This window comes from Salmo salar, chromosome ssa17, assembly GCF_905237065.1.
Source record: "Salmo salar chromosome ssa17, Ssal_v3.1, whole genome shotgun sequence".
Taxonomy (NCBI): Eukaryota; Metazoa; Chordata; class Actinopteri; order Salmoniformes; family Salmonidae; genus Salmo; species Salmo salar.
Window position 1 is genome coordinate 14,686,146 of NC_059458.1, and position 12,526 is coordinate 14,698,671.

General features: G+C 41.3%; 1 protein-coding gene across 1 annotated transcript; it reads left to right on the forward strand.

The window, feature by feature from the left end:
- The first annotated feature begins 6,304 nt into the window (after positions 1–6,304).
- LOC106575254 (oocyte zinc finger protein XlCOF8.4) lies at positions 6,305–12,071 on the forward strand. Its single transcript, XM_045698872.1, has 2 exons — positions 6,305–6,772; positions 10,832–12,071. Exons 1-2 carry the CDS (start codon positions 6,472–6,474, stop codon positions 11,677–11,679), a joined length of 1,149 nt encoding a protein of 382 aa, XP_045554828.1. The 5' UTR covers positions 6,305–6,471; the 3' UTR covers positions 11,680–12,071.
- The last annotated feature ends 455 nt before the right edge of the window (positions 12,072–12,526 follow it).

Here is a 12,526-nt window from a genome sequence, read left to right on the forward strand (position 1 = left end):
AAGGAATGAGAGGGGGGGCTAAGGTTATCCAACCTTTAGACATCAGGGTTACAGTGAATTTGAATTGAAAGGAGCAATCTGCAGTTCAAACAATAACAAAGCGGGTACCCCGTCATTGTTTTGGTAAAGGGGTGAGGCTTGCTAAATGGAACCACTCTCAAATTCATAGACAGAGCTATGGGTGTAAGGACTGACCAGCTATGATATCAAAATGACAGTTTTAAACATGTTGAGGCTATAAAGTGTATGTTTACAATTACATTGTAGTAAAACAAGCTTATATTTGGGGTCCTGTTGGGGTACGAGGCATCGATCAATTATATTCTTCAAGAATCCATGGGAATATTATTAATTTTAAGGTAAAAAAAATGTTTATGTACCAATCACAAATTGCAAATCTAGAATCTATTTCCAATTACTTCTCAATAAACTAAAGAGAAAAAGCGATTTATTTCAAAAGTTTGTCCATTTTTTTAAATTATAAATTCAAATCACTTCCAGGTTTTTGTGATAAACCACCACCTCCAGAGGTAAACATGTTAAATGATTAAATAGTTACTGTTATGCATGTGTTTTATAAGCTGCTATGTTTAACACTTATTTTCTTCATACATCTATAGCCCTTAGCACCAGTTCCCACCTCCTTCAAAAACCCCTGCAGCTTCCTCTAGAGGTATTGATGTAAAAAAGTGAAATGCTTTTCATGAAACATGCTCTGCCTAATAGGGCTGTTGCGATAGGGCAGTATCGCAATATGCTTTCCATGGCAAAAATGAAAACACGAAGCAGATAATAGTTTGGTCCTTTAAAAACCTTCTGTATGTTAAATATTGTGTGCTAAAGCTTGGAAAATAAATAAATGTGAATCTGGATGGAAATATAATGATGTTTGTTTCCACATGTTACATTAGGTCTGTTTTCCTGAAGAAGTTAAATCCGCTCCGTATTTTGGTTCCTTGCCACGATACTAACGAGAAAAGAAACGCTCCAATGGCCACCTCTGTCACGCCACCCTCAGGTACTTCATAATCTTCTCTCAGTTGTATCAACTACTATTGTTGACGTAATACCTCCACGTTCATCAATGTGATTTTGTTTTTCAAATACAAGTAGATGAAAACACCATCTGCTGTGCCCGCTGCGGGAGCGTGTTCCATCTGCAAGCTCCCCTCAGGAGCGTGAGTCGGAGGTGCCAAGTGTGTCCTGCGACTCCTGCCAGCACTGGATCCACTGCTGCTGTTTGAAGTGGGTCCCAGAGAGGGCGATGGAGCTGGACTTTTACTGCGATATGTGTGACAATATAGGGATGGAGGTCGAGATTTAGTTGTCGTTTTGTTTGCTTTGATGTATGTATTTATGAATCTAATATATGCAATATAATATATATTTACTCAACCCATGTCTTGTCTTTTTCCTTCACTAAGATTCCAAGTGTATCACTGCAACACCAACACAGTGTTTTACTGTTCATGTCAATACTCATCACTGAAATTGATGTTTTATTTAATGTAGATTATTCATATTCCTTTATATTTTAGCATTAAACTACTATCTACTTTGTCAAAACATAAGATGCATCTGTAAACCAAATAAGACATTTGGTTCCAACTATGAAAACTATGTTGGTGAGGAATCATGTTTTAACACTCAGTCAGCAGGAGACCGCATAAAGGTAGGAAAGGTGGACATGCAAGTAAATGTTTTTAAACCGAAAAGCTAACCAACTAGCCAGTTATCTACTAAACACTTGGGAGAAGAGATCGATGTCTCTTTTTTAACACAATTAAACGGATGTAATAAGGTGGCCAATAACTGGGGACCAAATGCCGATTAAATGTTTATTTAGCTTAACCGCTTATCAAATACCCGATAATAGTAGCTAGTATTTCCAAAGAAATGTCAAAACAGGCAAAATGCTAACGTTAACCAGTTAGCTACATGTTTACGACACCAATAATCACAAAACATTGACGGCTTATTAATAACACTGTCGGAAATAATATATTTCTAAAACATTGTAGAATGAGGAGATCATACACGGTTGTGTTGTACATACAAACCTATCCGCAGTAAGTCTCCGTAGCCGATTATTCTCCTCTTGGTACTCAGGTACGGTTCTCTCAACTGCTCCGAAAACTTCGACAGCAGCAGCCATTACACGCTAATTTAAAAACTCACGCAGAAACTGTAGTTGAGACATTTTCAATCGATTGATAGTTGAGGATTCAACGAATATGGCTTTATCCACGAAAAAAATATATGTTGATCACAAACAAAACAAATCCCCAGTTTCTGTGTTGTGGTTTTGTATGTATGTGTGTTTCAGGATGGCTTCCTGAAATTCCCGCAAGCAGCTTATTGGTCGACCCCCTTTGCTAATTGGAGAGCTGACCACGCCCCCTCGTCAGGATACAGCTGTATCCCATTACAGACTCCTCCAGCTATATAAGCCAGTGTTCTGTTGCTCAGAAGAGAGCTGAGGTTTATATCCTGGGTTGGTTGTTTCTCAGATAGAGCTGAGGGTTATATTCTGTGCTGGTTGTTTCTCAGATAGAGATGTGTGTGTCCTGTGTTTGTTATTGCTGAGAGACAGGTTTTTTGTTAAGAACTTTGTAGCTGCTACTTCTAAGGTATGTGTGTCCCCATTGGAGGCAGTGTTTTTGATTATTGAAATTGTTTGTGTTATTCTGTTTCATTTATTCCCAGGGAGGGGAAGGCACCGAGGGAGTGTTTAGGCAAGAGGCCTGCGGGCATACATAACCCGTAGTATTCACTGTCTATGCACACTAGGTAAGACCTGGGCGGACCACCCCCTGTATTTTGGTTAGCGCACCAGGTGGTGCTAAAGGTTAGGTAAGTAGTGGTAAGGTAGGAGAGGGGGCTTTGACATTTACTTTCTTTGCTTTGGTTCCGTTCAGCCCCTTTCCCCCAAAATGACCGTGTGACGGAATAAATTCCTTGTGAATGGTACCACTCTCTGCCTTTTGTCATCCTTACTCGCACCTACAGTCCCATACCTCTTTCAAACAACGGGGAGTTGAGTTGTAGCAGGGTGTTGCGTTCCCTCTTCCGAGAGGCGTACGTAACTAATTACATAAAAAGTAATACATTTATTTTTCTTCCTTTAGGAACCTAAATGTCACTTTTGCTTCGTTGCCAGCAATACTAAATATATCACATGATTACTTAATGAAATCCATGTGTTTATAGCTAGTATACTTTATTGTGCGTATGTTCCATAATTTATATTTTATTCATTTTACACAGTTCACAGGACATCTTATTTTGAAGGATTAAAAAACGTGACCTGTAAGTGCCTTGTAACTCTTGTTGCATTCAAATGAATGTAAAATAACCATAAAGATAAGACTCATCTTTATATTTGTGTCATTATAGCGTCTGTGACAGCATGGGCAGTGCCATTGAGGCTATAACCCATAGGAATACCCACCCATTTGACTACTTTAAAATGGCGGAAGCCCTCAATGGCGCTGCCTATGCTTAAATGGCCTTTTGGCCGCATCTGAGAATAGTATGGAAGTATACACTGACTCGGTGACTGGGTTAATCAGCAAGTGCATAGAAGATGCTGTTCCCACTGTGACGATTAGAACTTATCCAAACCAAAAACTGTGGCTAGATGGCAGCATTTGAGCAAAACTGAAAGCGAGAACCACTGCATTTAACCATGGCAAGGTGACTGGGAACATGGACATATACTGTACAAACAGACTAGCCCTGACTTCCGTAAGGCAATCAAAGAGGCAAAGGGACAAAGTGGATACTGCCCCAACAGATCCACGGATGACGTTATTACACTGCCCTATCCCACCTGGACAAGAGAAATACCTATGTAAGAATACCTACAGTACCAGTCAAAAGTTTGAACACACCTACTCATTCAAGGGTTTTTCTATATTTTTACTATTTTCTACATTGTAGAATAATAGTGAAGACATCAAAAATATGAAATAACATATGGAATCATGTAGTAACCAAAAAAGTGTTAAACAAATAAATCTATTTTATATTTGAGATTCTTCAAAGTAGCCACCCTTTGCCTTGATGACAGCTTTGCGCACTCTTGGCATTCTCTCAACCAGCTTCACCTGGAATGCTTGTCCAACAGTCCGAAGGAGTTCCCACATGCTGAGCACTTGTTGGCTGCGTTTCCTTCACTCTGCAATCCAACTCATCCCAAACCTTCTCAATTGGGTTGAGGTAGGGTGAGTAAATCAGATGCACCATTGAACGTATCCTGTATCCTGTCAGCCTTTCTCACCACCTGGTATGGCAATTGCACAGTCTGCAACTGCATGGCTCTCCAGAGGGTGGTGCAGTCAAAGGCACACTGCCTTCCCTCCAGGACATCGACAGCACCCGGTGTCACAGGAAGGCCAAGAAGATCATCAAGGACCTCAGCCACCCGAGCCACAGCCTGTTCACCCCGCTACCATCTAGAAGGAGGAGACAGTTCAGCTTTAATCTCCAGTCCATCAGACTGTAAAAGTCAACACTAGCCAGCCTCCGCTCAGTACCCTGCCCTGAACCTTAGTCACTGTTACTAGCCGGATACCACCCAGTACTCTATCCTACACCTTAGAGACTGCTTCACCCTATGTACATAGAGTCATTGAACACTGGTCACTTTAATTTTGTTTACATACTGTTTTACTGTATTCTAGTCAAACCAGCAACAGTTGCATCAAATACAGTCCTTTTACCACCACAACTCTGATATATATCAGAGTTTTGGTGGTAAAAGGACTGTATTTGATGCAACTGTTGCTGGTTTGAGTTGGGGCTATCATGTTGGTTGCCATTAAAACAGAGAGGAGGATTGCAGTTGAATGGTCTGGTGCCGTTTTATTATTGCAGTTTGAATCATGAAAGGATATTGCAGGATGAATGATGAATGGATATTAGGATGAATGATGAATGGATGTTAGGATGAATGAATTTTAGGATGGTTAACTGGGAAAACAAGGAAAGAAAACATACCCCTTACTACAAAGTCCCACGGGAATCTTACAGGAATTTGGGCCACTATGAAGGAATTGCGCTGGTACCTGCAGGACTAATGCAATCCTGCAGGGCAAAAGTTGATAATTGTCAGAAGTTTTGTATACGCTTCTGCAGGACTTCTGCATTTTGTTTTGCACCAGATCTTGAGACTAATACAACCTCATAGTTTGTCTGAGGTTAAGATTACTCCAGTGCTAATTCCTGTCTGAGTTGCCCCCCCCCCCTTGGGTTGTGCCGTGGCGGAGATCTTTGTGGGCTATACTCGGCCTTTTCTTAGTGGTTGAAGACATCCCTCTAGTGGTGTGGGGGCTGTGCTTTGGCAAAGTGGGTGGGGTTATATCCTGCCTGTTTGGCCCTGTCCGGGGGTATCATCGGATGGGGCCACAGTGTCTTCTGATCCCTCCTGTCTCAGCCTCCAGTATTTATGCTTGTAGTTTATGTGTCGGGGGGCTAGGGTCAGTCTGTTACATCTGGAGTATTTCTCTTGTCTTATCCGGTGTCCTGTGTGAATTTAAATATGCTCTCTCTAATTCTCTCTTTCTCTCTTTCTTTCTTTCTTTCTTTCTTTCTTTCTCTCGGAGGACCTGAGCCCTAGGACCATGCCTCAGGACTACCTGGCATGATGACTCCTTGCTGTTCCCAGTCCACCTGGCCGTGCTGCTGCTCCAGTTTCAACTGTTCTGCCTGCGGCTATGGAACCCTGACCTGTTCCCCGGACGTACTTGTTGCACCCTCGACAACTACCATGATTATTATTATTTGACCATGCTGGTCATTTATGAACATTTTAACATCTTGACCATGTTCTGTTATAATATCCACCCGGCACAGCCAGAAGAGGACTGGCCACCCCTCATAGCCTGGTTCCTCTCTAGGTTTCTTCCTAGGTTTTTGGCCTTTCTAGGGAGTTTTTCCTAGGGAGTTTTTCCTAGCCACCGTGCTTCTTTCACATGCATTGCTTGCTGTTTGGGGTTTTAGGCTGGGTTTCTGTACAGCACTTTGAGATATCAGCTGATGTACGAAGGGCTATATAACTAAATTTGATTTGATTTGATTTATTCAAGTTGATAACATGATAACCAATAACCATAATACAAGCCATGATTTACTCAATATTAAACAGCGATTCTGTCAGCTATAGGAATAATTCCTACCGTAAGAGAATTCTACAAATATAATGTTAAGTACTCAAATATTTATCTGAGTAATGGGCCTCCTAGTCTCCACGCGGTAGGTGGCGCTTTCTGTCTATCTTAACTAACCGGATGCGCTCGCAAGGAAGGTCACAGTTATCGAAGATGGTGGGGTGTTGACAATAAGACAGATATTCTTACCAATATTAGTATTTATTGAACAAGCTGGGTAAAACATTTTTTTAAAGGTTTTTAATCATCATAATAGTTCTACAGTAATTGTGACCGGTAAAAAAAAAAACAAGGGTTTAAAATGTCTGAGACGAGTGTTTTACGTCAACGGATAAGCTCTGTCATGGACATTCTAACCTCCGCTGCCGTGACAGAGATTTGCAAATTAGTAGAGGATTGCTGTGGAGCGTTAAGTGTAGAAGTCTCTCAAAGCAAAGAGCAAATCAAAATGCTAGAGAAGCAACTCAGCCTGACCGAGTCGAGGTACAGGTCGGTGAGTTGCAAAGAAGGGCAGACGCCCGGCTCACCAATAAACAACAGTCCTTCCGGCAATTCCCCCGCGGCCAATGCGGATGATGCGGACGACACTCACGATGACAAAGGTGGGCTATCGATTTGAAACTGGCTGTTGTCAGCCTTTGAGCTAATCATAAACGAAGTAATGGTCAAGTTGATTTCCCTCTATCTCCCCGGAAGCGCTGTACTCCAAATAGAGAGCAATAGTAATGGCAGTGGTGTAAAATACTTTAAAGTACTACTTAAGTAGTTTTGTATGGGTATCTGTACTTTACTATTTATATTTTTGACAACTTTTACTTCACTACATTTCTAATGAAAAGAATGTACTTTTTACTTTTACTCCATACATTGACACTCAAAAGTACTAGTTTCATTTTGAATGACAGGAAGATGGTGAAATTAACGCACTTATCAAGAGAACATCCCTGGTCATGCCTTCTGCCTCTGATCTGGCGGACTCACTAAACACATGCTTCTTTTGTAAATAATGTCTGAGTGTTGGAGTGTGCTCCAGGCTATCTGTAAAAAAGAACAAGAAAATTGTGCCGTTTGGTTTGCTTAATATAAGGAATTTTAATGATGATGAATATGAAGTATAGAAATGCCCCTTTTAGAGATTTTTATACCTTTTTTTGTTTTGAGATAATCTTCATCAGCTAACGTAACTTTTTGTGAATTTGAAGCATTAATTTAATAAAAACAAGCACAAAGAATTCATAAAGGTAATGTTAACTGACTGATATTATCTCCTAGAACAAAATGTATAAGATCTCCTATGAAAAAATTTATTTGTTCCAAGACCAATGCAGTGTGATCATTGTAAAGATTTTGGACATGTTTCAAGTGTTTGCAGAAAGGAGAAGCCGAGATGTTCAAGTTGTGGAAAAGATCATATCATGTGTTTTAAAAGTGATGGAAAATGTAACATGTTGCAATTGTGGTGTGAACCATGAATGCCCATGCCCAACAAGGGTGAAAAAGTATGAGGTGGCCAAAGTCAGGGCTATCCAGAGCATTTCATATGCAGCGACTGTTTAAAGGGTTGAGGGTTCGAATGGTGCTCCTGAAGAATCCATGGTGTTGGATAGGCCTTCACTGAAGGCTGCAGGGGTTGCTGATATGTTAAAGGTTAACAATGTGGCCTTTATAGCTATGGGGATTAATGGCACCGCCAAGGTGGAGAGGAAGTCCAGGAAAATAGATGTCATTGTGGACGGGGCAGAACGGTTCCTGGGAGTGAAAGACTTCTCGGCGAAGGAGTTGCATGGAGTATTGTCGCAAGCCAAACCACCCTCTCAGGTCATAGAGCCTGAGAAGGGAGATATGGAGATTTGAAGGAAGAAGTGGGAGATTTGGGGTTTTGTCAATGTGGTGTTTTATTGTGGGTGGATTAAGTACATTTTCCCTATCACGTATGGGTTTTATTTATACCTTGTTTTTTTTCAGCCCCGTCTAGTTGGTGCCAGTAATACACCTTTTGGGGTTGTAGTCTGCCATAAAACCCACAGAAGAAGATCTCCTAAGCCTGTGTTAACCTCTATTTCTGGCATTTATCCCAAAACCCTTTTCTTTCTCCATGAATTTCTCTTATAGGAATGGCTGAACGAACCAGACTTAACTCATTTCCGTCTTATAGGCCTACAAGCTGGCGAGCTCTATTATCCCATTATCCACACTGACAAATTGAGAAGTTTGGCAAGCTGACAAAAGAAATAGAATTTCATTCTCGATTTGTCAGTGGGGATAATGGGATTGAGGTGTGTTTTCCAAGCCATATCTCGCGCCGGTTCCATGCTGTCCTGATCGTGGCATAGCACCTTTCTGACGAGAGATAAGTCGTCCTAATGAACGTCTAGTTGGACTCTTATGGCTAGCAAGCTCCCACTGGGCCACTAGCGCTACAATTGTGAGGTGAGCAACATTAACAATAGGGAAATTGGATGTTCGCCTTCCAGTTTAAAAGTCCTGTATTGAAACTAATGCAAACACATGATGAGAAAGGGGAATACCTAGTCAGTTGTACAACTGAATGCATTCAACTGAAATGTGTCTTTCCGCATTTAACCCAACCCATGGAATACTAATGCTAAACAATGTTGGAATGTCGTTCCATAAGTTCAACTAAATACGATAATGAATGTATTTGACAATAAACAGAACACATCTTTTAATCTCACTCTGGATGTATTTGACTGCATAATGCTGTCTCCAGCAAACAGTTGCAGACCCACTGCTGGCAGCCGTTTGTGGCCTGTGTGTACTACAGCCCTTCCAGTGCAGACCGCTGTTAATCAGCAGCAACCTACCTCCCACTAGCCTGAGTACTCATCCACATTGTTCCGGCAAAACCCCACGCCCACTAACATTTCATTGCCATGATGAGTCTGGATCATAAAGAATGATTGAGGCATCTAGTGGCCAAAAGGCCCTATTAGCATGGGCAAAACCTTTTGAGGGCTTCCATCATTTTAATGTAGTCAACTGAGTGGGATTTCCAACTTCATTGGCTGATCGCTCCTGGTGACCCTGTTGGAGTTATGTCAAACTGGGTCATCAGGAGGGATCAGCCAATCGTGAAGAAAATTGACTACTTCAAAATGGAGATTGCCTCAATGGCGCTGCCCTGCTGTCACAAAGGCTATAATGACACAGATACAAGTATGAGTCCTCTATCTATCTCTATTGTCTAGATTTTCTTTCCTCCCTGACCTCTTCTAGAATGCAAACACATTCTGACCGTTCTGATTGGTCCCAGAAACCCGATAGCTTAGGCCAGATACGGCCGACATGAATCACGTCACGTCTTTGATACTCCGATTGGTTAGAGACAATCCGATCGTTGATGAATTTGTTTTGTACAACACCCCTCATTTTAACATGAACCCAAAAGACTTCCAGGATGTCCGTTTCAGACTGAATGTATGGCGCTGTCGATTTAGAGCAGTGGAATTAAATTCAGGATGAGTCGTCAGGCAAACCTCCCTCCTGATATTTTACAGGAAATGTCTGTGGTTTGATCGAGGGGGTTGGGCTTTGTCCACTCTACCATTCTAACTCTACAATCAATACCGCAGGTTTCATATAACGAGAGAAATTAAGAATTAATTTGCATCACAAATCCAATCAATATTCATCATTTTACATGTAGTAGAATAAACGATCCGCTCCTCGTTCTAGCATCTCTTCACATTTATGGATCCAGAACTTAATGGAAGAGCTGACCAATTATGCAAAACTTTAGTTCTGGGTAACAGAGATTACTGAATACAGTCGCTCGCTGTTACTACCCTTGCATTTTTTAAATGGACCATTAGTGGTGTTTAGACCAGTATTGAGATCTGCGCCTTCCATTATAATCAGTAGAGTCAGATTGTGGCTGCTGGTAAAATGATTGCCCTTTATACACACTTCAAGAACTGTTTGGGTCAATCGACAACAATACAGATGAGAGCGAAATCCTGAACTATCTTAAAAAAAGGAAAAAAGATTGTGCCATCCTATCCTAGACCCCGTTATGTCAGATGGTGCATAAGCACCTGTCTAATCAGTGTGTAAATGTTCTTAGCAGCGCTAGTATTTGCACAACAGCGTTGATGGGAATTAGCTTGCAAAAAAGCTGAATATTGAAATAAAATAATATTTCTACTTTGTCCACTGTCTGTAAGTTTGGTCCATATGCAGGGGGGAATAAAAAAATAAAACATCGAATGGAATGTATAAATAAACAGAATTTCCAAACATGGGTCTGTTCCTCTCTGCTTACCTCATGTCAAAATAAAAGTCCCCCACAACTTCTTGAATTTTTTCTTTGTTGTGCAGGTATGGCGCACGTGCAGGACTTTTATTTTGACATGAGGTAAGCGAAGAGGAAGTGGGTCTACAACAGACCCATGTTTGGAAAGTCTGTTTAATTTATGTTCTATTGGGGGGGGGGGGGGTTCTCCAAAATCCCCCCCTGCATAAGCTCCACGCCTACAGAAAATCTTCAGAGTAAGTTTACATTTAATTTAACTTCTGTCCTCTGGCAGACTTCTGTTTTTTTTCAAACTAATTCCTAGCATTGCTAGTGTGTAAATACTAGCGTTGCTAAAACCAGCTAATCAGCATTTCAGTTCTAACTCATCCGTTCTCCTTCCCTTCAGATTTTCAGCAGTTCATTGTCTCTGAAGTGGAGTTTCACCCTGAGCAGCAGCATTGTAAGCAGGAGTTGAGCCCCAGTCTGGGGCAAGATGAGTGGAACCCCATACACATTAAAGAGGAACAGGAGGAATTCAGGATCATCCAGGAGGAGGAAGACTCTGTTTTCACTCCTGCCTGGGTGAAAAGTGACTATGATCAGTACCCAACTCAGTCCTCACAAACCCAAAGTGAAGAATACAAAAACAGAATGGCCTCAACTGAACAGATCAAAACAGAACCTAAGGAAGATAATTCCTCAGAGCCAACCAGTGACTGTCAGTCCCAGTGCAAATTGAAGAAGACATGGACAGAAATAGGACAAAGCTCAAAGGGTAGAAAAACCATGGCTCTAAGGTCACCAGTGCAAAGGAGTCACACAGAAGAGAAACCATTTTGCTGTAGTGATTGTGGTGAACGTTTCACTCAGATGGGAAAACTGGATGCTCATAGGAAGGCCCACAAAGGAAAGAAACCGCATCGCTGTGATGAATGTGGCAAATGTTTTACTCAAGTTGGGTATCTGAACTATCACAGAAAAACTCACACAGGGGAGAAACCTCATCGCTGTCATGATTGTGGCAAATGTTTCTATCGAGTTGGTGATCTGACACTTCATATGAGGATTCACACAGGGGAAAAACCACTTTGCTGCCAGGTCTGTGGCAAATGTTTTGCTCGTCCTAGTAATCTGAGGTCTCACATTAGGATTCACACAGAGAAATGTTATTGCTGTCATTATTGTGGCAAATATTTTCGTCGTAAAGATAGTCTGACCACGCATATGAGGATTCACACAAGGGAAATCATATAATTGTTGCTATAGTAGCAGATCTTTCAGCACTGGTGGTAGTCACATGAGTTCATATGAGGATAAATCCCATGAACTATAAACTATATCGCTGTCAGGATTGTTGTAAATGTTTCAATAATTGTTCGAATATGAGGAGACCAAGGGGAGGAACCACATGCTACCATGACTGGCAAATATTTCCTAACTGCCTTTCTTTAACATTAGCTAGGTTTCCATCCAATTGGCAATAGATATTAATGTGACTATTCTCAAATCTGCATAAAGAAAATATGCGCGTGTTTCCACCAAGCAGACTTGTTGTTGATTAAAAATCCGTGTGTGATGACGTGGTGCACACAATGTACATTTTGGCCTAAGTTTTCATGTACCGAATAAAAATCTAACTCTGCGAATAGTTTTGTCACAAACTGTTGCGTTAAATAGCAAATGTGCCTACTCTGGTCTTGGCTCGTGCACTCTAACCAACAGGTCGCAGAGACAGGGTAGGCCGTGCGGGTAGGCTAGCCTACATGATGATATTTATTATAGATAAGAGTGAGAATATTTGAATTTATCGATCTTCATGCCAATAAGACCCTCAATATTTTTGAGAAAGGAGCATCAAGCTCATACCATGCACTTTCACCACCCTGTGAAGTTCATCATAACATGACATGTTCTACTCTAATTTAGCCACTGTCTCCTGTGTTCCTGACCCTGAGTTGGCTTTAGAAAATTTCTCCTCCATATTTCTTCCTCTGGCAGATATACACACACCCCTTTTAAACAATTCAGAGTCAAAGATCTAACCCTTGGCTTTCATCTGAGTTATCTGAGCTCATTCAGATGAGAAATCAGGCCTGGGCCA

Excerpts from the sequence above, each read along its gene's own strand:
- LOC106575254 (XM_045698872.1), top strand. The coding sequence starts at position 6,472 with ATGTCTGAGACGAGTGTTTTACGTCAACGGATAAGCTCTGTCATGGAC. Across the intron at positions 6,773-10,831 it reads CGACACTCACGATGACAAAG|ATTTTCAGCAGTTCATTGTC; the intron begins GTGGGCTATCGA and ends CCTTCCCTTCAG.